The sequence below is a fragment of the Mastigoproctus giganteus genome, chromosome 2, assembly GCF_048544385.1.
Source record: "Mastigoproctus giganteus isolate SK-2022 chromosome 2, ASM4854438v1, whole genome shotgun sequence".
NCBI classification, from domain to species: domain Eukaryota; kingdom Metazoa; phylum Arthropoda; class Arachnida; order Uropygi; family Thelyphonidae; genus Mastigoproctus; species Mastigoproctus giganteus.
In genome coordinates, this window is record NC_143576.1 from 79,510,254 (window position 1) to 79,534,728 (window position 24,475).

At 37.1% G+C, this 24,475-nt stretch overlaps 1 protein-coding gene across 1 annotated transcript in view; it reads left to right on the forward strand.

The window, feature by feature from the left end:
• LOC150089358 (fructose-1,6-bisphosphatase 1-like) overlaps window positions 1-24,475 on the forward strand; it is a 178,077-nt gene that overhangs the window by 101,921 nt on the left and 51,681 nt on the right. Inside the window, exon 4 of the mRNA XM_090368539.1 lies at window positions 3,071-3,211. Coding sequence (XP_090224665.1) covers window positions 3,071-3,211 — 141 coding nt within the window. The remainder of the gene's footprint in view (window positions 1-3,070; window positions 3,212-24,475) is intronic.

Genomic DNA, 24,475 nt, shown 5'->3' on the forward strand with positions numbered 1-24,475 from the left:
TTCCTTTACAGGCTGCCAGAGTAGGTCATGTGGTCTTGTCAATGATATACAGGAATTTTGTGAGCAGGGATAAGAGATGATAATCCCCTTATATAAGGCAATTGTCAGGCCACACCTTGAGTACTGCATACAGGTCTGGAAGCCTCATTTTAGGAAGGATGTAGAGTTTGTAGAGCGAGTACAGAGAAGGGCAACAAGACTGGTGAAGAGAACAAAGGGGTGCTCTTATGAAGAAAGGCTTAAGTTCTGCAAATTGCAGCTTCTGAGGACTAGGAAGCAAGGCAATCTGATTGAGGTGTATAAGGCCTTAAATGGATTGAGCAGGCTTAATGCTGATGGGATTCTTCCTCTTGATCAGATTGGAAACCTGAGGGCATAGATTCAAACTGAGAAAAGACAGTTGTAGCATAGATGTGTGGAAGTTGTTAGCTTAAATAAATTCAAGGCAGAACTAAACAAACATTTGGAATGAATGGATCAGTGAAATGGGAATTTTATTTTATTTTTTCTGATGCTGTATAAGCTTGCTTTCTTGCATCGTGTGCCTCTACTAATGCTAATGCTAAAAATGCTAACGGTCTAGATGCCTCATTTTAGGGAACATGTATAGCTGCTGGAATGAATACAGAGAAGGGCAATGAGATTAGTGAAGGGAGCAGAGGGTGTCTCTTACCAAGGAAGGTTTAAGTTCTGATAATTGCAGTGTCTGAAGACTAAGCATGTGTGAGGTGATCTGATTGAGGTGTATAAGGCCTAAGAGGCATAAATTCAAATTGAGGAAAAACAGTGATAAATAGATGTGTGGAAATTTGCATGTAGCCAGCAGGTGGTTGATTGCTGGAAACAACTTCTGTCAGTTATTGTGAAAGTTGATAGCTTAAATCAGTGGTTTTTAACTGGGGTGCCTCAGCACCATTCCAGGGGTGCCATGTAATTTGGGTTTAAGTTACTTAAACTTATTTTTTAAAATTTATATATTTATTTCATTATAAAAAGGTGTACGGTATCTTTTTAATTTTGTGGTGATCTATAATTGATGTTTATTTAGTACCTCTATATAAAGAATAAAGTTATACAGTATATATATATATAATTTGTATTATGAATTGTAATTTGTTTATAGCCATAATATTGTAATAACTATCATATAACATTTTTTTAATATTATATATACATGTGTGCGCGCGCACACACGCACGCACACACACACACACACACACAGTCAGATCTAACAGGAAGAAAATTGAGTAGGGGTGCCACAAAATAAAATAAATTACCTAGGGGGTGCCACAAAATAAAATAAATTACTTAGGGGTGCCGTTATTAAAAAAAAGGTTGAAAACCACTGGCTTAAATAAACTCCTGACTTGTAGCTGTGAAGGATGTTGTATATGGCATGTATCTTGTGCATGCAATAAAGAGTTCTTCTAAATTCAAGGATGAACTAGACACTCTTTTGGAGTGAATGGATGGGTGAAATGGGGAGGTTTTCTTTTTGACTGTTGTATAAACTTGCTTTCTTGCATTATATATCTCTGCTAATGCTAATAAATTCAAAGAAAAACTAGATAAATTCTTGGAGTTCACCCATTCAAATTCTTGAATGGGTGAACTATGTAGGGTTTTGTTTTTTCGGTTGATGCTATAATAAGCTCACTTTCTTGTATCATTTGCAATTACTACTACTACATTTCAGTGGTGGCTCGTGACTCTGATGTATGGGGGTGCTGCTTCTTAAAGTTATATTAAATTGTCTTGGTTATAAAACATGTAGACATAGATGGTAATAATAATAAGCAAGTTAAAAATACTACAAAACATTAACTGGATACTTACCATTAACTGACTTGGGTAATCTCAAAATTTTATTTAAAAATAAAATCCATTCTTTGGTATTTATTTGTTGAAAATAGATTAATAACTTTTTTATTCAAGTTTGGTGCACTGTTCAAATCGGCACTGCTCGCTCCACAGTTCCTTTGACTCGTTTTATCACCTCCAAAAAATGTGTATTGGCAACCAGCCAACTAGGCATTGCCTCAACCACTGGGGCCAAAATGTGGAACTGTGTAACGCATAGTTCCACCTACGATAAACTTCAAAGTTGCAAACAATTTCGCTTATTATTCAAATGAGAGTAAAGTGGAGAATGAAATAGCATATACCTGTTCATAATAATATTTATTGTGTTGCATTGTTCTTCACAAAATTTCATATAATTCTGTTGACTTATATTTAGATTTTAAAAAAACTGGGAGTGCTGCAGTTCCGCAGTGTCTACCAACTAGCCGCCCCTGTTACATTCAGGTGTACCTTTGTAGGTACATTTCATTATATGGAAAGTAGATTAATTTTTCTATGGGTCATTCTCAATGCTTTGTCATAATATTTGTTTACATTCTACTGAATTTGAAATTAACTAACTGACCAGTATACTAGTAACTATAATGTATTTCTCTCTATTCTAAGAAATTGTGGACACTTTAGCATTAAAAAATAGACAGCCAGCACCTCTGAGTTGAAACACTTCTTTTTTCTCCCATTTATTTTTGCATTGATACCAATATTTTGTTTATTATTTTTTCATAATGGAGAACCTAAGAATAATAATTTGAGTTCATATATTTTCTCAAATGACAAATTATAAATGTTAAATTTTTTTTTTTTTTTTTTGTTTATTGGCAGTTTTGCATTTTAGCTTTTTTGAGAATAAATTGGTTCTAGTGAGTATTAGCTTCACTGGGGAGTGTAAATAGCACTTTGAACTTTATTCTTCTATCTGTAATTAGTTTTTTTTTTTTTTTTTTTTTTATGTTAATGACTAACTGCAGCAGCAAATGTTTATTTGGAAGGGGGACAACTGAGCACATTGAGAACCTGAACAAGTTATTTTTATTAGAGATTTTGATTTTTTTTATTTATTTATTGTTTTAATTTTTATATTTAAATATAATTCTAATAAAGAATGTGAAAGTCATTTGAGATCACATACAGACTAGAACTCAGGTTAGTTTGCTTAACAGGCAGGGACTTTGTCAAAAATTCATATTTAATTTTTTATTTAATATAGGTATCAGAAGGACCTCCAACAGTGAAAGATGCTTTACAGTGTGGCCATAATATTGTAGCAGCAGGTTATGCACTCTATGGTAGTGCTACAATGGTAGTTCTTGCACTGGGAAATAGTGTTAATGGTTTTATGCTTGATCCTGTAAGTGTGTCAATGCATGCAAATGCATTTTGCTTGTTTTGTTTGATGTTGTGACCAATATAAGAGTTTAAATAGTACTGATATTCCAAACTTTTTCTCATGTTGGTATCCTGTTTATGTACACATGACAGCCATCTGGATTGCAGCATTTCACTCTTAATCTTTTATTTTTATCCACATTAGTTTTTGAGTGTTCAAGTAAAACTGTTTCACAAAATGTTGACTAATAATATTTTAGTATTTAGTATTAGTATTGGCAATATGCTGTAAGGATACAGCATCAGACATATTAAAAAAAAAAAAAAAACACATTTCATTTCATATTACTTCTATTCATTTGTCCATTCCTTCTTTATATTTATTCAAATTATAGATTTCTTCAACACTAGGAGGAGGCTTATTTCAGCAATCAATTATTCTCTGGCCAAAGCAAATTTCCATACAATCTGTCCTACAATCATTCTTTTCCATTTAAATATGTGTCATCTGAAAGAGAGTAAAGTTATAATCAGCATGTAATTTATTTAAATTTACCTTTTAACCTACCTTTTATAGTTGTAAACACATCAATTAAGCCACCATGCAGAGACTTAGTTTTCATATGCTGCAATTTACAAAACTCCAGTCAATTCTTGATAAGAATACCCTTTTTTCTCCCCCAACTAACCTTTCTGCTCGTCTTTGCACCTTTCCAATGGTTCTACTTCCTTCATAAAATTCATATCAAACTTTTAACTTTTGTAGACTTTTTATCTCCAGTTTCAATTGAGCTTATGTTTTTATTTTATTCCTTTGTTAAAGACACATTAATCTATTTTATAATTATCACTATTCAGTGTCGTAGCTACCATGTAGGCAGGCAAGGCAATTGCTTCCAGGCCCTTTAGGGGTTCGGAACCTTTGGTTGTCTCCTCTTTTTGCAATTTTCATTAAGTAGGGGCCCCAACATGTTCTTTGCCTCCGGGCCCGAAAAAGGGTAGCTACGCTACTGTCACTATTATCAACATAAATTATGTAAATGCCTCTTGCCTGGCTGTATTGCTTTTATTTTATTTGATGGCAATAATGGATTTTAAATAAAAAATTAGATTTTCAAAAGTGTATTTAGGTATTCAAGATGTGACCTAATCATTGCTACTGGCAGAATTCATATACAGGATGTCCCTGAAATAAATGTATTAAATTGGAGGGTGTGTTTGTAGACCAAAACAGTGAAAAAATATTAATAAACATTGTTCTGGAAATGCTTTGTTAACAAACTAGCTACAGCCTTTTGAAAATTTTTTTCTACAGCAGTAGGATAGTAGACCTTAGTTTCAAAAGTACCATATGCGATGGGACAGACTTTTGGTTAAACAGTTTTAAGAATTGGTTCAAAAATTTTTATTTCAACAAAAATTGACTAAAAATGTAGTTTTACAAGATAAGAGTCCTTATACCATTCCACTGACAGGGAGGAACAACTGTTTGTTAGCAATACAATCATAAGCATAGATCCTAATCATCAACTTATTGGTTGGTCGGGTTACACACACTTTAAATTTCTTTAAATGAGATCCTTACATTTTGGCATTCTTCTGAATGCTTCCTTGTAGGTTATAGTAACTAAATCTAACTTAAATATAAATATATATATAGTTTTTTTTCTATGCGAAACAGTTTGGTTTATTTTTATACAGTTGTCTTGCATATAATACTCCACATCTAGTACTATAACTAGTTATTTTATATTGCTAGAACCTCGTGGGACCCTATCATCAGGCCAAAAGTTTGAAATTTTAATTCTAAACAGAAAATTAAATTAAAATTCAGATTAACATGCATTATAGTAAAGGTTGTGGAGTTGTATTTCAGTGGAGGCATTGAAATAATATTGAAAACAATATGCATCACTGTGTTCTGTTTTTCTCATTGGAGCAGTCCTGTCGGCCCCGGGTGCCACGCATTATAGTGATCAAGCGATTCTCAGTGATTTCTAGAGCATTTTTCTCGAAGCTGCAGTTTTTGTTCAGTTATAAAAGTTTTCTTACGTTTTCATTAAATAATAGTAAACTTAGACTTATGATCTGTAACTAAGTTTCAGACAGGCAAATCACCTTTCTTTTTTCCATTTAAACTAATATACTAACTTTATACCGCTTGGTCACTCTAACCGCACTGCTCCTGCCTCCCCGTGGTGGGGCCGGTAATCTGGGAGAAGAAATCCACTCTCCCGGGGCTGAAAGGAGCAAAGATGGATAACAATACATTCCCACCTTTAGAGCCTCCGAGCCCAAAACTAGCGACAAAACACACCGATGATGACTTTTCCCAACCCAAGAGGTTGAAAACAAATCCTCAAGAGGAGATACCAGCATTTCTCATACTGCACTCTACATCAGACCAGCCTTTGAGTAAATTGTCCCCATTCCTTGTGCAAAAATGCTTAGAGGCTGTTGCAGGTTCACCAAAATCAGTAAGGCGACTCCAGTCTGGGGATCTTCTGGTAGAGACCACAAAATCCCAGCATTCTGCAAAGTTATTAAATCCGACAACTTTCGGCAGACATCCAATAAAAGTCACTCCCCATGCCACCTTAAATTCCTCCAAGGGAGTAATTGCAGAATGGGACTTATTAACCGTATCAGAGGAGGAAATAGTCAAAGAGCTACGAGAACAAAGAGTCATCCAAGCCAGGAGAATCATGACTCGTAAAGATGGTACTCTCATTCCAACAAGGAGCATAATCCTCACTTTTAGCTCTCCCATCTTACCAACATCTGTCAAAGCAGGCTATCTCCATTGCCGTGTCCGACTCTACATCCCAAACCCAATCAGGTGCTATAAGTGCCAAAAATATGGACACTCTCAGACTGCATGTAGAGGTGAGGCAATATGTCCTAACTGCGGATCGAAGGACCACAACCAATCCGATTGCAATGCTACAACTCCTCATTGCCCAAATTGTAAAGGTAATCACCCAGCTTTCTCCAAAATATGCGAACTATGGAAGCAAGGGAAAAAAATACAGAAATGTAAAGTGGAGAACAAAGTTACTTATTCAGAGGGGAGAAGAGAAATAATCAAAATGGAGCCAAAGTGTGCGTATGCCACAGCTGCCAAACAGGTGCAATCAGTAAGTATCCAAACAGACGTTACAGTTCCTCCTAATACATCTATCACGAATTGGGCACGATCCATACTCACTTCTCCCAAACAGTGTCCTTCACAACAAACAACTGAACAAGCCAGCAATACTCCAATCTCCATTCCAGCCGATGTGTCAACATTGAAACCAAAAGCTACAGAAACCCCAATGGTGCATCCACGGATTTCAACGGAAATGGATATTGATCATCAGAAAAATTCAGATGATGGAATTTTAGAACTCCACGCAACTGATGAAATGGACACAACACACCCTTTCTTTCCTAAGAAAGACAAAGTGAAAATAGAGAAGTATAAACAAGCTACAACCAAAAAACTGTCAGAAGAAAAAACAACTAACAAGAACGCATAATGGAAAGAATTCTTCAGTGGAATTGTAGAGACTTTCATAATGCAAAAGATGACTTGCATGATCTCGTAAACCGCTATGAACCAGCATGTATATCCCTACAAGAAACCTATTTAAATTCACAAGTGTGTCCTACCATTAAAAATTATGCCATGTTCAGAAGAGATAGGAGTATCGACTTGCCGGCCCATGGAGGCGTGGCGGTTCTTGTTAGAAATAATATTCCATCTAAACCTGTTGCTCTTCAGACTCCTTTTGAGGTAGTGGCAATGCATGCAGAAATTGGCATGACTATTACAATAGCATCTATTGTAATAATTCCTCAATCTCCTCAGAAAATCTAGAAAATCTAATAGACCAGCTACCACCTCCTTTCTATTTGCTCGGAGACTTCAATGCTCATCATTCGCTGTGGGGATCTCCAACAATCGACAAAAGAGGTAAACAAATAGAAAATATTCTCGATGTGTGTGTTAATTTACTCTTTTGAATACTGGTGAGCCTACCTATATACATTTTTCTACAGGATCCATGAGTGCAATAGACTTTTCAATCTGCTCTCCCTCCATATGTACTAATACGGAGTGGTCTGTTCTTGAAAATTCACTAAATAGTGATCATCTACCAATTCTCTGCAAGCTGTAAACACGGGTAAACTCCCCTTTGCCGGGTCGCTCCAAATGGAAATTTCGTAGGGCACACTGGAATGAATATGCTTCAAATGTTCAGTTAGATGATGAAATAATTCAACTTCAGCCCATAGATTATGTCACACAACATATAACTAATCAAATATTACAATCTGCCAACTCTACAATACCAAAGTCCTTGCCTGGGAAACGTAAACACAATAATTACTGGTGGAATCCGGATTGTACATACGCTAAACAGGAAAAAAATAGGGCTTGGAATTTGTTCCGCAAATTCCCCACAACCAGTAACCTAATTAGTTTTAAAAGAATGAAAGCTAAGTTCCGCCAAATAAGAAGGAAAGCAAAAAGAGAAGCATGGATTAGCTTTTCCTCTAGTGTAAACAAGGACATAGATATCAGACTCATCTGGAAGAAAATACAAACAATTGATGGCAAATATGTCCAGTCCCCGGCTTCAATATTAAACTGGAAAGGAAAGGAGTTGTCCTCTCCGGCAGAAATTGCAAATGCCTTAGCCGAATCATTTGCCAGCATATCAGGCATATCCACCTACAACCCAATCTTTCAGAAAATTAAAAAATCATCAGAGCAGCATAAGATCAATTTCTCCACTAGAATTTCACACCCGTACAACCAGCCATTTACATTAACAGAACTTTTAGGGGCGCTCAATAAAACTTACAGTAGTGCTGCTGATCCAGATGGGATCTACTACGTCATGATAAGCCAACTAAACAACAGAACAAAAAGGGCATTGTTAAAATATTACAATCGAATATTTCTAGAAAATACTTACCCAAACTCTTGGCGTCAATCAATTATACTAGCCTTTCCAAAGCCAGGAATGGATCGCAGCTTTCCACATAATTAGAGGCCGATTTCACTGACCAGCTGCTTAAGCAAAGTCCTGGAAAAAATGGTTCACAGGCGGCTAACGTGGTTCCTGGAAACTAACAACTTGCTAAATAGCAATCAGTACGGGTTTCGAAAGAATCGATCCACGTTATATGTAATGATAAAAAGCAGAAGCAAACACTCGAAATGCCTTCATAAGTGGACAACATGTGGTCATGATCAATCTCGATATTGAGAAAGCCTTTGATAACCCCTGGCGATACAGTGTACTTCAAGATCTTCATTCCTTTGGCTTGAGAGGTCATTTACCCCACTTTATACAAAACTTCCTATGCCACAGAACATTTCAGGTCAGATACATGAACAATTTATCCAAATCATTTGAACAAGAGGAGGGTGTTCCTCAGGGGTCCATTCTTAGTCCGACGTTATTTTCAATAAGAATTACAAACATGACACAGGATGTACCTAATACAGTAGAATCGTATATGTTCGCTGATGACCTCGTTGTTTCGTGTCAATCCCAAACCATGAACACCATTGAAAGACAACTTCAAATTTCCATTGCTAAAATTGAATCATGGGCATTGCAGAATGGCTATTCCCTATCAGAAAAGAAATCTAGTGCAATTCATTTTTGTAAAAAACGCAAACTTCACCCGGATCCAGAAATATTTTTAAAAAACAACCTGATTCCTGTCACTAACAGTTTTCGTCTGTTGGGGTTATATTTAGATAACAAACTTAATTTTGCTTCCCATATTGCTTTCCTTCGAACTACATGTCTTAAAAAACTGAACATCCTGAGAGCAGTCTCTGCTAAGTCCTCGGGTGCTGACAGAAGCTCTCTCCTTCATCTGTATAGAGCTTTAATAACATCACGCTTAGATTATGGATCACCTGTCTATGACTCCGCTAGGAAAAGTTCACTATTACGTCTGAACACCATACAGCACAGTGCTCTTAGGATAGCTGTGGGAGCCTTCAGAACATCTCCGGTCCACAGCCTGTATATTGAGGCAAATGAACCCCCTTTGCATCTCAGGAGAAAATCCTTATTGTGTAATTATGCAGCAAAAATTAAAAGCATTCCATCCCACCCCAGCTGGCAGTACCTGTTTGATCCCCAATATGCTGAATTATATCACAATAAGCCTAATGAAAACCGTCCCGCAGGGATTCGACTGCAAGAACTCATGATCAGTTGGGATATTAAATTTCACAACATATTCCAAGACCTTGCTACTCCTGAAACTCCCTGGACTGAATTCTCACCTCTCTGTGACAATTTCTTTTTAAGATGGGGAAAATCTTCTCTGGCAAATATAAACTATCAACAGCTCCATAAAACTCATTCATTGGAAAACTCAGATAAAGTACCTATCTATACTGATGGCTCCAAAACAGATGCAGCCGTTGGTGCTGCAGCAGTTTCTTCCGCCTTCTCAGTTGCTGCATCTCTTCCTATGGAATGCATTATCTATACTGCAGATTTATTTGCAATTAAACTAGCTCTAGACAGAATACACAACAGCTGTATAAAGCAATCTCTGATATACACAGACTCCTTAAGCGCAATCACTGCCATTCAAACTACCATGTCGCCCTCTCATCCGATTCTTAAAGAGATACAGTCCAAGTTGTTTTACTGTCAAAAAACCAACCAGAAGGTTACCTTCTGCTGGATACCTGGTCATGTAGGCATTCCAGGTAATGAACAAGCAGACACCGTGGCTAAACACCCTGACTCAAGCACTTCCAGGCAACAAACAGTGCCCTACACCGACTACAAATCCATCATTGAAACATCATGTAGGAAGCAATGGTCTGACCTCTGGAAAGCTCAAATAAATAATAAACTTCTGCAGATAAAAAAAAAGAGCCAAAACTGTGGACATCTATTATCAGGAAAAGCAGGCGATAAGAAGTAATTCTAGCAAGGCTCCACATCGGACATTCACATCCAACTCATCTGTATTTGCTTATGGGAGAGAACCCTCCTCAGTGTTTGTTGTGCCAGTCGCAGTTGACAATAAATCATATTCTCATTGAATGTCCCCAACTTTCAACTACCAAAAAATCAAGCTTTTACCTCCCTATCCCATTTGAAGGAACCGATAACCTTATTGCAGATTCTTGGCAATGACGCAAATTTGGAGGAACTGTTTGCTTATTTGAAACAGATAAATCTCTATAATAGCCTATGATCACAATAACATGAGAAATTTGTGATAAGCAAATATCGAACAGGCACAATATGGCCAAGAGGCCCTTGTGCCAGAAAACCCAAATACAACAACAACAAGTCCTGTCTTTCTAGTGAACAGAGCTTGGGCTTATATTCACTTAAGAGTGTAAAGTGATATCCATTAGTTGACTGAAGTTGCTAATATCATTTTAAATTGAATAGCATCACTAAAAGAGGTGACTATACTGCTCATTTAAAACTCAAGGTACTTTATAAGCATCTATTAGCCAAACAATGAATAATATTAAATCCCAATAAGCAATAAAGTACAGCACAGAAAAAGGCATTCCTAATTATTAAAGTATACATAATAAAACTTTGCTGTAGATGGGTAGGGTTGCTGAATTAGTGAGTAAATATATTCAAATCATAGTTCATAGAAACAAGCAAGTTCATTTCCAATTCAGCAACATATATTAATTTGAATGGTATTAGGAAATTAATATGATGAAAAGAAAATATATTTAAATGTATATAATTAATAATAAATTAAAAAAAAATATATATATATAATTTATTTTTAAAACAAAATGGAATACAGAGGGTTCAAAATCAAATAGAACTTGAATATGATTTTATATACAATAAATTTAAGTTGTGTTAAATGTTAATAACTATAAATTTATCAGATGCACCCACTCCCTATCCTGTTGCATTATCTTGAAGAAATTGTGAATATTCTGCTGAATAAAGAATTGTATTGTATTTTTTTTAAATGCCATTCTTGTTTTTTCTTAGAGAGTAAAAATATTTTTTAAATTCCTTATCAGAATTAGCCAACTAAATAAGTATATTGATGTAATTTTTCACTTTTCCTACATATTTTCCCCTTGAAATGCTTTTGCTACTTCATTTTCTTCTAGCCAAATTCTTACATCACATAAGTTAGTTCTTTTTCTGCTGCTATTATACAACACATTTTGACACCCTTTATCTTTGATTTCATCTAAATAAATAAGAACATCATTATCAGTTATTACCTTTTCCACGCATTTTTTTATAGTACTGTGCTTTACTTCATTCGAACTTTCAGTCCGGTTGTAAATAGTAACTTTTATGTTATAATTTTTAATATTGGCTGCCCATTTTTTCCTCATTCAGAATCGTGAAAAAAACCAAACACTCTTAAGTTATTTCCTTCAAATTATGCAAGAAAGCAAGCTTTAAAGTATCAGCAAAAAAAAAAAAAAAAAACCCTTCCCACATCACCTGTTCATCCCATCCAGTAATTTTACAGTTCTTCCTTGAATTTATTCAAACTACCAACTTCCACAACAACAGATGGAAGTTTACATATATGCTGCAGCCATCCTTTCTCAATTTGAATCTATGTCCCCTCATGCATTCATGCATGTAATCTGAGCAAGAGATTCCATCAGCATTGAGCTTGCTCAATCCATTCAAAGCAGTAAATACTTCAGTTGGATCACTTTGCAGGTGCATAGTCACCAGTTGCTGCATTACTGCTCCCCATACAAAGTATCTTGCATTGGTTAATTTTAAACTTCAGTTGCCACTTCTTACCCCATCTGCTTAATTTGTCTAGATCTTGTTGTAGTAGCTTACCTTGATTACTGTCATTAACCATCCTGCCAAACTTTGTATCATCTGCAAACTTAGACATTAAGCCTGTTATACTTCATCAGTATCATTAATAAATATAGAAGAACAATGGGCCCAGCACTGGACCCTGTGGGAGTTCACTGATAAAATTAGTCCATGAAGAGCAGTGTCCATTAATAACCAGTCTCTGTATTCTCCCACTCAACCATCCCTTTATCCATAGCAGTAACTTGCCTTTAATGCCACACTAGATTAGTCAGATAATTCCCTAACAAATTCATGCTGGAACTGCAATATAATTGTATTCTGTCTAAATGGTCCTACAATACTTCTTTAATCACTGACCCCCATTATTTTTTCTGGAACAGGTCTGTAATTACTCATTTCACCTTTTGATCCCTTTGTGAATTGGGGATACATTAGCAAACATCTTTGTCTTTAGCCAGCGGGTAGTTGTTGGTGGAACAGACTTCCATCCCTTGTTGTGGAAGTTGATAGCCTAAATAAATTTAAGTCTCAGCTGGACAGGTATTTCGAACGAACGGAGGGGTGAAATGGAAGAAGTGTTTTTTTTGCTGATGCTGCATAAGCTTGCTTTCTTGCATCATATGTCTCTACTAATGCTAATGCTAATCTCTGTTTTGTGGGGACCTCCCTTGAATCCAGGGATGCTCTCATAATTATGGTTAACGGTTTCCTTACCTCTTTTGCTGATTCTCTTAATATAATTGGAGAGATTTCATCCACCCCAGGGGCATTTTTCATGTTTAGCTTCAACAATTTCTCTTCCACGTTCCTCAGTTATCACAACATCATTTAGCTCACTATTACAGTTTGATCAACTTATTGTATTCCCTTCCATAAAGAATTCCTCATGTGTGAATGTAGATGTATGAATTTTTACAGCTGAGTATGACTCCCTGTTCCCTAGGTTGTATGATGAGTATTTTGATAATACAAGGTAAGAAAAGACACTTGACATTGCCACTATCACTTGATAAAATTTCATTGGGAGGTATGCCAAGGCTGTCTTAACAGCATTGTAGGCCCTGGGTAATGCAGTGCACTGCTACCCCACCCACTCATTCAAAGGAATAAAAATGTAAACAGTCAGTAAAATTAAACCTTTAGATTTATTGCTACTTTCAACAAAATCAATGTTTAAATATAAAAAAAACATGATGTGAAGTGAGGATTAATCAGCAGAAACTTTTGAACATTATTAGCCTTGTAAAACACAAACATTTTAACATATAAATGATAATTAATTGATAAACTGTACAGTATGATGAAAATGACGAATTAATGAATTTTTATTATTAATCAACACAGATGTTTGCAAAATTTGTTGTCGAGAATTGTTTTATAATTGGATTTAAGTGAATATTCTTCAGGATATCGTTTTCCCTGCACATGAGTGAAAGCCAATTCAAATGCTGCTGCCTCATTGTGCTGCGAAGATGATTCTTTATAAGTTTCAATTTTGAAACTTTTAAAGAATCATGCACATGAACACTCTGAGTGCAATTTCAACATTTGGAAACACAGATTTCAAATTGCCCAAAATTAGTTTGCTGTACAACGCAGAGAGAGTCTCACATTTTCCATCGAGAACTGTGTAGTGCTTGAGATGCTTGCATTCATTTAGAAGGTCACCATAATCAAGGTCTTTGTCATACACATTAGTCAGATGCTCACACTTTTTGTTTAGCTCATCAGAACCAATTGTTCTTAATTGACCAAAGAAGGAAAACAGATTTCCAATCCATGAATATGCTTCTGCACGTTTTGATAGATCAGAGTTCAAAGAATCCAGAACAGGGAGGAATGTTTCCACCTTGAATTTTTCCACTTTTGTTTATAAGTATCTCTTCTCCTGATCTATCATATCTACTGAGACGTACATTTTGCTTTCGTTTCTTTTTCTTCACATCTCTATAATCCAAATCTGGACATCTACTCCTGGCCTTCAGTTCATATTCACTAATTTTGTCTCTAATTTCCTGAAGATAAGTTTTCAGAGACTCAAGCAGAGCCTTGGCAACAAGTATGTCTGCAGTCTAAAGATGTGGACATACTTGTTGCCAAGATGTGGACATTCTTGGCAACAAGTATGTCCACATCTTTAGACTGCAGGAACTTACTTGTTTTTTAAATCTTTTGAGAATGCCATTCCAAAAAATTGTCAGAAAGATCATTTCCATGTTGTTCCCAATTCTCTCACTTAATCCTTCTGCCTCTTGCCTTATATTCACTTCCTGGTTAGCATCAGCTGATAAAGAATCCAGTGCATCTTTAATTTTTTCGAAACCTTCATGCAAATTATGGACAGCATCAAAATGTGATGACCATCTTGCGTCAGATAGATACTTGACCCCAACATGATCTTTTCCTAAAGATGATGACAGAACGTTCCATCAATGTGTAGAAGCCGAGAAAAAGGAATACAAATGCCGAACAAAGTCAAAGAAGGAGACAAACTGTAGACAACACTCTGCCGCTTTTACTCCCACCAAGTTCAGACTGTGTACAGCACAGGGGACAGAGATGGCCAATTCATTCAATTGACGGATCCGTGCTTGCAATCCAGTATAGTGTCCAGACATATTTGAGGCATTGGCGTACGATTAACGACAGCAGTTTGATAGCAGATTGTTCTCATTCACAAAATTTATAACAATGTCTGTTAGATTCTTTGCTCCATGAGAAAAGATGGGGATGAACTTGAGGAAACACTCCACAGGCTCACATCCTCGAATGTACCAGACAGTAAACGTCAATCGACCAATGTGTGAGATGTCTGGAGTGGAATCCACACTTATTGAATAGTACTTTGACGCTTTTATTTCTCCCAAAATGGCACTACTAAATCAATAAATTCCTCACAAATGTTTGCCAACAGATATGATGGGTTCCCCTTTCCAGTATTTCCATACAGTTTGAGATGCTCTTCCAAAAAAAGGGTCAAATTCACTCAACAGCTCTAGAATACCTAAAAAGTTTCCATTTTTTGTCGATCACAATAGTTTCATTCTCTCCACGAAATGGCAAATCTCTGGAGGCAAGAAAGTGAATGACAGAAATCATACGTGTCAACACTATGCCAGTACTTCTGTTCTGAGTGATGATATTTGATTAATAAAGAATCTATACATCCAGTTTCTTTATGCCAAATCGAATATGTCATCATGCACTTGTGATGTTCTTCTCTATTTTCATGTTCTTCAATAAGATTACTGTGTTTTCAATCATTAAATCCTGATGTAGCAAAGGGAGATTCTTTATTATACAATAGGTGACATGCAAAGCAGTACAAACAACCTTGGGATGGTGAATAGAGTAACCATTTGTGTTTTACGCATTTGCCATTCCGCAGTTCATGTTTGAATACATTCTTTGATAAATACCTTGTCTGAGTTCTCTCTCCTCTGGCTCCGTCATACACTCGGCTTGAGTTTGAAAGGTTGCAATCATGATTCTGACATGATGTCGGCCCACTACGAATCCAGTAATCCACTGTATTAGCATTCTTAATGTCCCATAGTCTGGAATCTGTGACCTGAATCACAGACTGGGGACACTCCTTTGCTGTTACAGATCTGTTTATTTCTTCTTCTGGAATGTTAGCGTCAGGAGCAGATAAAGATATGTCTAGAGCTGGATCATCGGATGCAGAAGTGGATGGTAATGCTGTATTTAGAGGATCAGTACTAGTAGCTGCCGTTGCACCTGGGCTAAGCCAAGATGTTAACTTTGGAAGTTTGTTCATTTTCTGCTTCTCTTCTTCAGCTCGTTTCCTCGTCTGTGCTCCACTCATATAAGTACGCTTCATTTAATCTTTAAAAAATATAATTATTTAAAATTTTTTTTACAGACTGTATTGCTGTTTGGAAGTTGGAACATTAACAATTTGTAATAAAATAATGATGGTATATCTTGAAGGCTCTTTTCCATGACTTAACTTTTTTCTAGCCCCTTTTTTTCAATTATTTTAAGAGTAAATTCAAATTGATAACCAACATTAATCAGTTGGTTGGTGATAAATTCACCACGGGCCCCTAGAATCGTGGGACCCCTGGGGAAGTGCCCTGTGTGCTTATGCATTAAGAAGGTACTGGGGTATTACATAACAATAAAAATGTCTTAAGGTTTTCATTTGTATTTATTTTTTCCTTTTCAATGATGACTTTATTTTGTTTTTCTTATTTTTATTTTGATGACAATTGTGAAACCATTCAGAATGAAATTTGGAAATGTATCAGTAAATTTGTGTAATATACATAATATATACATTTATAATAATAATTTGTAATCCATTTATAAAAAAAAAAGAATTTATAATAATTATAATAATGTACACTGCGTAGACAGAAATAATTGGATACCTACCTAGTAAAGGGTAGGCCCACCTTTCGCCCTCATCAGGGCAGTCACAGGCAAGGCATTGAGTCCACTAGTTCACAAAAGCATTCCACAGGTATTTCCATCCATGCTTGCTGCACCACATCCATAATCTCGTAATATTCCTGGTGAGGAACCAAAGCTTGAACAAACCTTTCCACAGCATCCGAAAGATGTCCCACAGGGTTCATGTCTGGTAAACAGGGAGGCCATTCTATGGTGGTAAAATCTGCGGATGTTCTTCGAACCAAGTTCTAGTCACCACGGCTCTGTGGGGAGGCACATTGTCCTACTGGAAGAGTCTATAGCCCTGTGGGAGCACAGTGAAGGGATGCAGATTGTCTGCAAAGATGGACATGTAACCTGGACCATTCAGAGATGCGACTAGACGTATCAGAGGTCCCAACATGTGCCAGTTGAACATGCCCCAGACCATTACCGACCATCCACCTGCCTGAACAGTTCCTTGTTGACATGATGGGTGCATAGTTTCATGCAGTTTCCGTTAAATACACACCCTCCTGTAACTGGAAACAGGATTCATTGGACCAGGAGTCCCATGTTCAGTCATCCAAGGTCCAGTGCTGATGTTCTTTCACCCAGTTCAGACGTAGAGTTCTGTGTCATGGTATTAGCAATGGGACTCTGGTGGGTCAGTGACCCCCATAACGTATTGCAGCTAATTATTGCCTGGTGGTCTTGGGGAGATGTTACTGGCACCTCCCTCATTGATGTCGATGGTGATTTGTGCTACTGTCGCTCTCTGGTTGGCTGAAACAATGCAAGACAGATGTTGACAGCCATATTCATCCACCACCTTTCTCTGCCCAATGCGTTGTCCACGAGATGTTATTTTGGAAATGGTGTATTCCCAATACACTCTTGATACTATCCAATGGGGATAGTGCAATTTCTGTACCATTCCACGATAGAGTGATCCATGCGTCGGGCATCCACTATCATCCCTCTTTGTTAACTCACTATGTTTATCCATACTGACATCGAATTGCTGTCTACGTGAATGCAGTGTACCTGTATATGTGTCAAGCGGTGGGTTCATCTACTAGTGAGAGGAGTGACAGTGTCTCATTGTCCAGGAACCAGGTATCCCATGAATTCTGTTCTTTCAGTGTATTGTAAATAATTTATAATACATTTATAAATGTATTTACAGCATCAGAGGAATTTCCATTCCTGTGATCACGGCACACGGTCAATAAGTATTGTCAGCTCCAGGAAGGAGAATTGGTTTTCAAATTTATGTTTAACTTTGAAAAATCAATTAAATTTAATTGATTTTTAATTAATTTTTTAAATTGTTTTATGAATTTTAGTTAATTTTTGAATTGTCCATTGTACAGAGTTTTGTATATCATCATAGAGAACTATGGCAAAAATATACTGATGTTTAGGGGGCCTCCTTACATAAGACACAACACAACAATAAGAGTAGGAGTGTGTTATAGGCCTAATGACTAGAATGAGTACAATGAAAAATTTTTACAGAGAAATAGAGTGGGCTAGTAAATTGGAATGTCTTATAATGGGGGATTTTAACTTCCCAGATATTGACTGCAACTTGTGGGTTGGTCACTCACACACTAGTCAGACTTTTGTGGATTTATTGGATGATTGTTTTCTGCAGCAGCATGTTCGAGAAGCAACCAGAGAAAGTAATACTCTTGATCTGGTTATCAGCAGTGATCATTCGTGTATTAAGAATTTTCAGATAAAGGAACCACTAGGTGGCAGTGATCACAGTGTACTGATGTGGGATTTACTTAAAGATATCACACACTTCTTGATTAGACTGGGGTTCGAGCCCGTCACCACCAAATACGGAGAATGCGGAAAGGTCAGGGAATGACCACCGCATATCCCGGAGCAATATGGCCTTAGTTGCTAATGCTCCTAAAAACTAAATAACTAAACTTAAAGATATAATTACCATCAGGGGTAAAGGAAAGGGTTTTTGCTTCCATAAAGGTGAGTACAGTGGTCTGCGACAGTTTTTAAATTCTGTACAGTGGGATCAACTGATAATGTTACCAACAGTAAATTCTAGGTGGGAAGCATTCAAGGAATTAATCGTGAAAGCTACTAAAAGTTTCATACCTATTAAGAAATATTGTTCAAGGTTTAGGCCTAAATCGTTATCTAATGAACTAATGAGACTCATAACAGAGAAGAAAAATGCATGGGATGCATATAAATTATCAAGCGACTCAGAAGCCTATGGCAGATATAAGCTAGTCTGTAATCAGGTCACAAAAGAGGTTAGGCAGGCGAAGGCAGATTACGAGAAATCCTTGGCAAAAGATGCGAAGAAAAACAGCAAAGATTTCTTTACTTATATAAACTCTAAAAGGAAGGGGATGAATCTGATTGGTCCGCGTGACATCGATGGTTCGACTGTTGATGATCCTGCTCAGATAGCAAACAAACTGAATGAGTATTTTGCATCTACATTCACACATGAGGAATTATTAAGGTTTGAAAATGGCAGAAGGTTATCAAATTGTAGCAGGATACATAATGATTTGGTAATAACTGAGAGCAAAGTGGAGGAGAAATTGTTTAAGTTAAACATAAGAAAGGCACCTGGGGTGGATGGGATCTATCCAGTTATATTAAAGGAGATGGCAAAGCAACTAGGCAAACCCTTAGCCAAAATTATGAGAGTATCATTGGACTCAGGGGAGGTTCCCACAGACTGGATATGTGCAAATGTATCCCCAATTCTCAAAGGGGGATCAAAGGGTGACACGAGTAATCACAGACCAGTTAGTTTAACTTCTGTTCCGGGTAAAATAATGGAGTCACTAGTTAAAGATGCATTGCAGGATCATCTAGACAAGACTGCAGCAATAATTCAGACACAGCATGGGTTTGTTAAGGGAAAGTCTTGTCTGACAAATTTGATAGGATATTATGATGTGGTTACAAAGGAACTGGATGCAAAAAATAATTTTGATATCACATATTTGGATTTCAGGAAAGCTTTGGACACTGTTGCTCATGGAAGACTATTGTACAAATTGGAGCAGAATGGTATTAAGGGTAAGTTGCTACAATGGATAAAAGGATGGTTAAGTGGAAGAAGACAGAGGGTGGTAATCAATGGGTGCTGCTCTTCGTGGACTAATGTTATTAGTGGAGTCCCACAGGGTTTGGTGTTGGGTCCACTGTTGTTTTGTATATTTATCAATGATATTGATGAAGGTATATCAGGCTTAATGTTGAAGTTTGCAGATGATACAAAGGTTGGCAGGGTTGTTAATGACAGTAATGGCAGTGTGCTACTGCAACAGAATCTAGATAATTTGGGCAGATGGGCTAAGAAGTGGCAACTGAAGCTTAACCTTGACAAATGCAAAGTACTGCATATGGGTAGAAGTAACCCCAGAGAAACGTACCAACTGTGTGCTACTACACTTAAGGTGAACAGATCTACTTCTGATTCCTAGAAGTAGATCTGTTCACTCTTATTTGGCCATTCTTATCACTTGAGGGTCCCTCACAGGCACCCAGCAGCATAATAAGAAATTTCCTTTGTGTTTTAAAAGTACTTTTTGTGCTTTTATATCTCTGAAACATCATATACAGTTAATTTGTATAGAACGGTATTTTAAATTAACTGTAATAGCATATTCCAGAAGTTTATAACAATTAAATAGCTAATCATTTTTTTAAAAATTATAAGCGATGGATAAATTGTTAGTGAAAAGAAATCAGAAGAGGGAAATTGATAACAACGACCTTGGAGAAAATGACGAAAACAAAAACGAGCAACCATAAACATCAAAAAAGAAGACATATTATTGTAAATATGATGATGATTATTTGAGGATGGGATTTTCATATGCTGGTACCCGAGATTGTCCTCAACATTTGTGTGGCATGTGGTTTAAAATTGTCGATTGTATCAATGGTGCCGAGTAAATTGCGTCATTTTCTTGTAAAACACGAGAATTTATCATCCAAAACTGTGGAGTATTTTGAAAGACTGATGGCCTCTAATAGAAAATAAGGTACGGAATTTTATAATATGGCTAAAATATCTGATAAAATGCAAGCAGCCAGCTACTTAGTAACTGAACTGGTGGCAAAAAAACAAGAAGAAGGAAAAAAAATAGAAATCTCACCTGATTGCAGAAAGTCTGATTTTACCAGCATGTCAGGTAATCGTGAAAAGTATTTTGGGAGAGGAAGATGAAAAAAGAATAATGACTGTACCACTTTCAAACAGCACAATTATTAGCAGGTGTATAAAAGAAATATCCAATGATATTGAAGATCAAGTTTGAAATATTAATAATTTTGGGCGAAATGAGAGCCTTGTCGATCAGTTCAGCCCTGGAAAGATTGTGCAAGGCTCAAGGGTTAGAATTTTTTTCAGCCTCGTCTCTACTTGTTAACAGGAGAGACTGCTTCTACAGGGATGGGATACACTTAAATAGAAAAGGTGCAAGAATATTTGCTAATGCTATTGAGGCAGTGTTAGGTTAGTATGAAAACTGCTAGCTTGGGGGGGGGGATACAAGGACTAATAGATTGACAGTAGCCATTGGCAGAGGTGAAAGTGATTCTTGCACTACTTCTATTGGAATGAGCAGCAGCCTGGAAAACAGAATGCAGGATATTTTAGAGCCTGCTGGGAGTCATTGCGGTACAAATAAACACATGGGTTGTGTTAGGGTAGCTAAGATTAGGAACAGGTGCATGTATACTTGCTTGTACATCAATGCTAGGAGTTTGGTAAATAAATTTGATGAATTTGAGGTATTGCTCAAAGCATCAAAGGCGGATATTGTTGGGATATCAGAGACGTGGTGTCACACAGATATAAGGAATGCAGAACTGGAATTTGGGGAGTACAATGTGTACAGAAAGGATTGGCAGGATAGGAAGGGAGGAGGGGTTATGATATTAGTTAAGAAACACATAAAATCGAAGGAAGTGCAGCCAGTCGACATTGCTGGACAGTGCAGCCAGTCGACATTGCTGGACAGTGCAGCCAGTCGACATCACTGGACAGTGCAGTGTCGAGTCAGTTTGGTGTGACATAAGCATTGGGAGATCAAAATTGAGAGTAGGAGTGTGCTATAGGCCTAATGACTCTGATGAGTATAATAAGAAACTGTACAGGGAAATAGAGTGGGCCAGTAAATCAGAGAATCTTATAATGGGAGATTTTAATTTCCCAGATATTGCCTGGAATTTGTGGGTTGGTCATTCACACACTAGCAAGGCTTTTGTGGATTTATTGGATGATTGTTTTCTACATGAGCATGTTCGGAAGGCAACTAGAGGGAGTAATACACTTGATCTGATTATCAGTAGTGATTCTTCATGCATTAAGAATCTGCAGATAAACCACTAGGTGGCAGTGATCACAGTGTACTGAAGTGGAATTTACTCAGAGGTAACTACCATCAGGGGTAAAGGGAAGGGTTTTTGCTTTCATAAAGGCAACTATGATGGTCTGAGACAGTATTTAAATTCTATACAGTGGGACCAACTGATGATGTTACCAACAGAAAATTTAAAATGGGAAGCATTCAAAGAACTTATCTTGGAAGCTACTAGGCTTTACATACCAACTCAGAAATATTGTTCAAGGTTTAGGCTTAATGGATGTCAGATGAACTAATGAGACACATGGCAGAGAAGAAAAATGCATGGGATACATATAAATTAACACGTGACACAGAAGCCTATGATAGATATAAGCTGATCTGTAACCAAGTTATAAAGAAGGTTAGGCAGGCGAAGGCAGATTACAAGAAACCTTTGGTAAAGGATGCAAAGAAAAACAGAAAAGAGTTCTTTACATATGTAAACTCTCCAAGGAAGGGGATGAATCAGATTGGTCCACTTGATATCGATGGTTCAACTGTTGATGATCCTGCTCAGGATGCTAACAAACTAAATGAATATTTTGCATTGACATTCACACATGAGGAGTTATTCAGCGAGGGAAATGCCAGAGGTGTATTCAACTCTGGCAGTAAGCTAGATAATCTTGTAATAACTGAGAGTAAAGTGGAAGAGAAATTGTTGAAGATAAACACAAGAAAGGCACCTGGGGTGGAAGGGATCTATCCAGTTATATTAAAGGAGGCAGCAAAGGAAGTAAGCAAACCATTAGCCATAATTATGAGATCTTCTTTGAACTCAGGGGAGGTACCCATGGACTGGATATGTTCAAATATGACCCCAATTCACAAAGGAGGATCAAAAGCTGACACAATTATAGACCTGTGAGTTTAACTTCTGTTCCAGGAAAATTAATGGAGGGCCTGGTTAAAGAAGCACTGCAGGATCATCTAGACAAGACTTCAGTTATAGCTTGGACACAGCATGGTTTCGTTAAGGGAAAGTCTTGCCTGACCAATTTGATTGCATACTATGATGCAGTCACAAAAGAACTGGATGCAGGGAATAACTTTGATATTATATATTTGGATCTTAGAAAGGCTTTTGATACTGTTGCACATGGAAGACTGCTGCACAAATTGGAGCAGTGTAGCATTGTAAGTAAATTGCTGCTATTTATAAAGGGATGGTTGACCGGGAGAAGAAAGAGTGGTAATCAATGGACACTGCTCTTCGTGGACTAATGTTATTAGTGGAGTCCGTCGTGGTTCAGTGTTGGGCTCATTATTGTTTTATGTATTTATATATGATATTGATGAATGTATATCAAGCTTAATGTCCAAGTTTGCAGACGATACAAAGTTTGGCAGGGTTGTTAAGGACACTACTGACGCTATGCTGCTGCAACAGGATCTGGAAAGGTTGAGCAGATGGGCTGAGAGGTGGCAAATGAAGTTTAACATTGACAAATGTAAAGTACTACATATGGGAAACAGCAGCCCCAGAGCAACGTATCAACTCTGTCGTACTACACTGACAGTGGTAGAGAATGAAAAGGACCTGGGGGTTATTGTGCAGGCAGATATGAAGTTCTCTGAGCAGTGCAGACGGGCTGCAAGAGTAGCTCATGGTGTCTTGTCAATTATATACAGGAATTTTTCTAGCAGGGATAAGGAGGTGATTATTCCCTTGTATAAGGCAATGGTCAGGCCACACCTTGAGTACTGTATACAGGTCTGGAGGTCTCATTTCAAGAAGGATGTAGAGCTGCTGGTACGAGTACAGAGAAGGGCAACAAGATTAGTGAAGGGAACAAAGGGTTGTTCTTACAAAGAAAGGCTTAAGTTTTGCAAATTACAGTGTCTGGAGACTAGACAGCGGCGAGGTGATCTGATAGAGGTGTATAAAGCCTTGAATGGTTTGAGCATGCTCAATGCTGATGGAATTCTTCCTCTTTCTCAGAATAATCACCTGAGAGGGCATAAATTCAAATTGAGAAAAGACAGATGTAGGATAGATGTGCAGAAATTTGCCTTTAGCCAGTGGGTAGTTGGTTGGTTGGTGGAACAGACTTCCATCCCTTGTTGTGAAAGTTAGTAGTCTAAATAAATTTAAGGCTCAGCTTGACAGGTATTTCGAACGAACGGAGGGGTGAAATGGAAGTGTTTTTTTTTTTGTTTTTTTTTTTGGCTGATGCTGCATAAGCTTGCTTTCTTGCATCATATGCCTCTACTAATGCTAATGCTAAGTAGATAATTCTATAGATATTAGTGGGAAAGCCCAATTAATAGCATTTGTCAGGTTTATCAAAAATGACAATTATTATTATTTATTTATTATTATTATTTTTTTTTTTGTTGTTGTGACAAACTCAATGAAAGAACAGCCGGCCAAGATATTTTCAAAGTAATGAATAATTATTTACAAAAGTGTGGTATATTATGGAAGTCGTGTGTTGGCATTTGTACCGAGTGCTCCTGTCATCATTATCAGCCATTTTCAATCTACTGCAGGATGAAGTCCTCTCCAGCAACTTTCCAGTTCCTTCTGTTTTGAGCACTGGCCATCCATTTACTACGCACAAACTCATGAATTTTATCTATCCATCTCCGCCTTTGTCTTCCAGGTTTTCTTCTAGCTCCTCTTGGATACCATTCTGTTATTTTCTT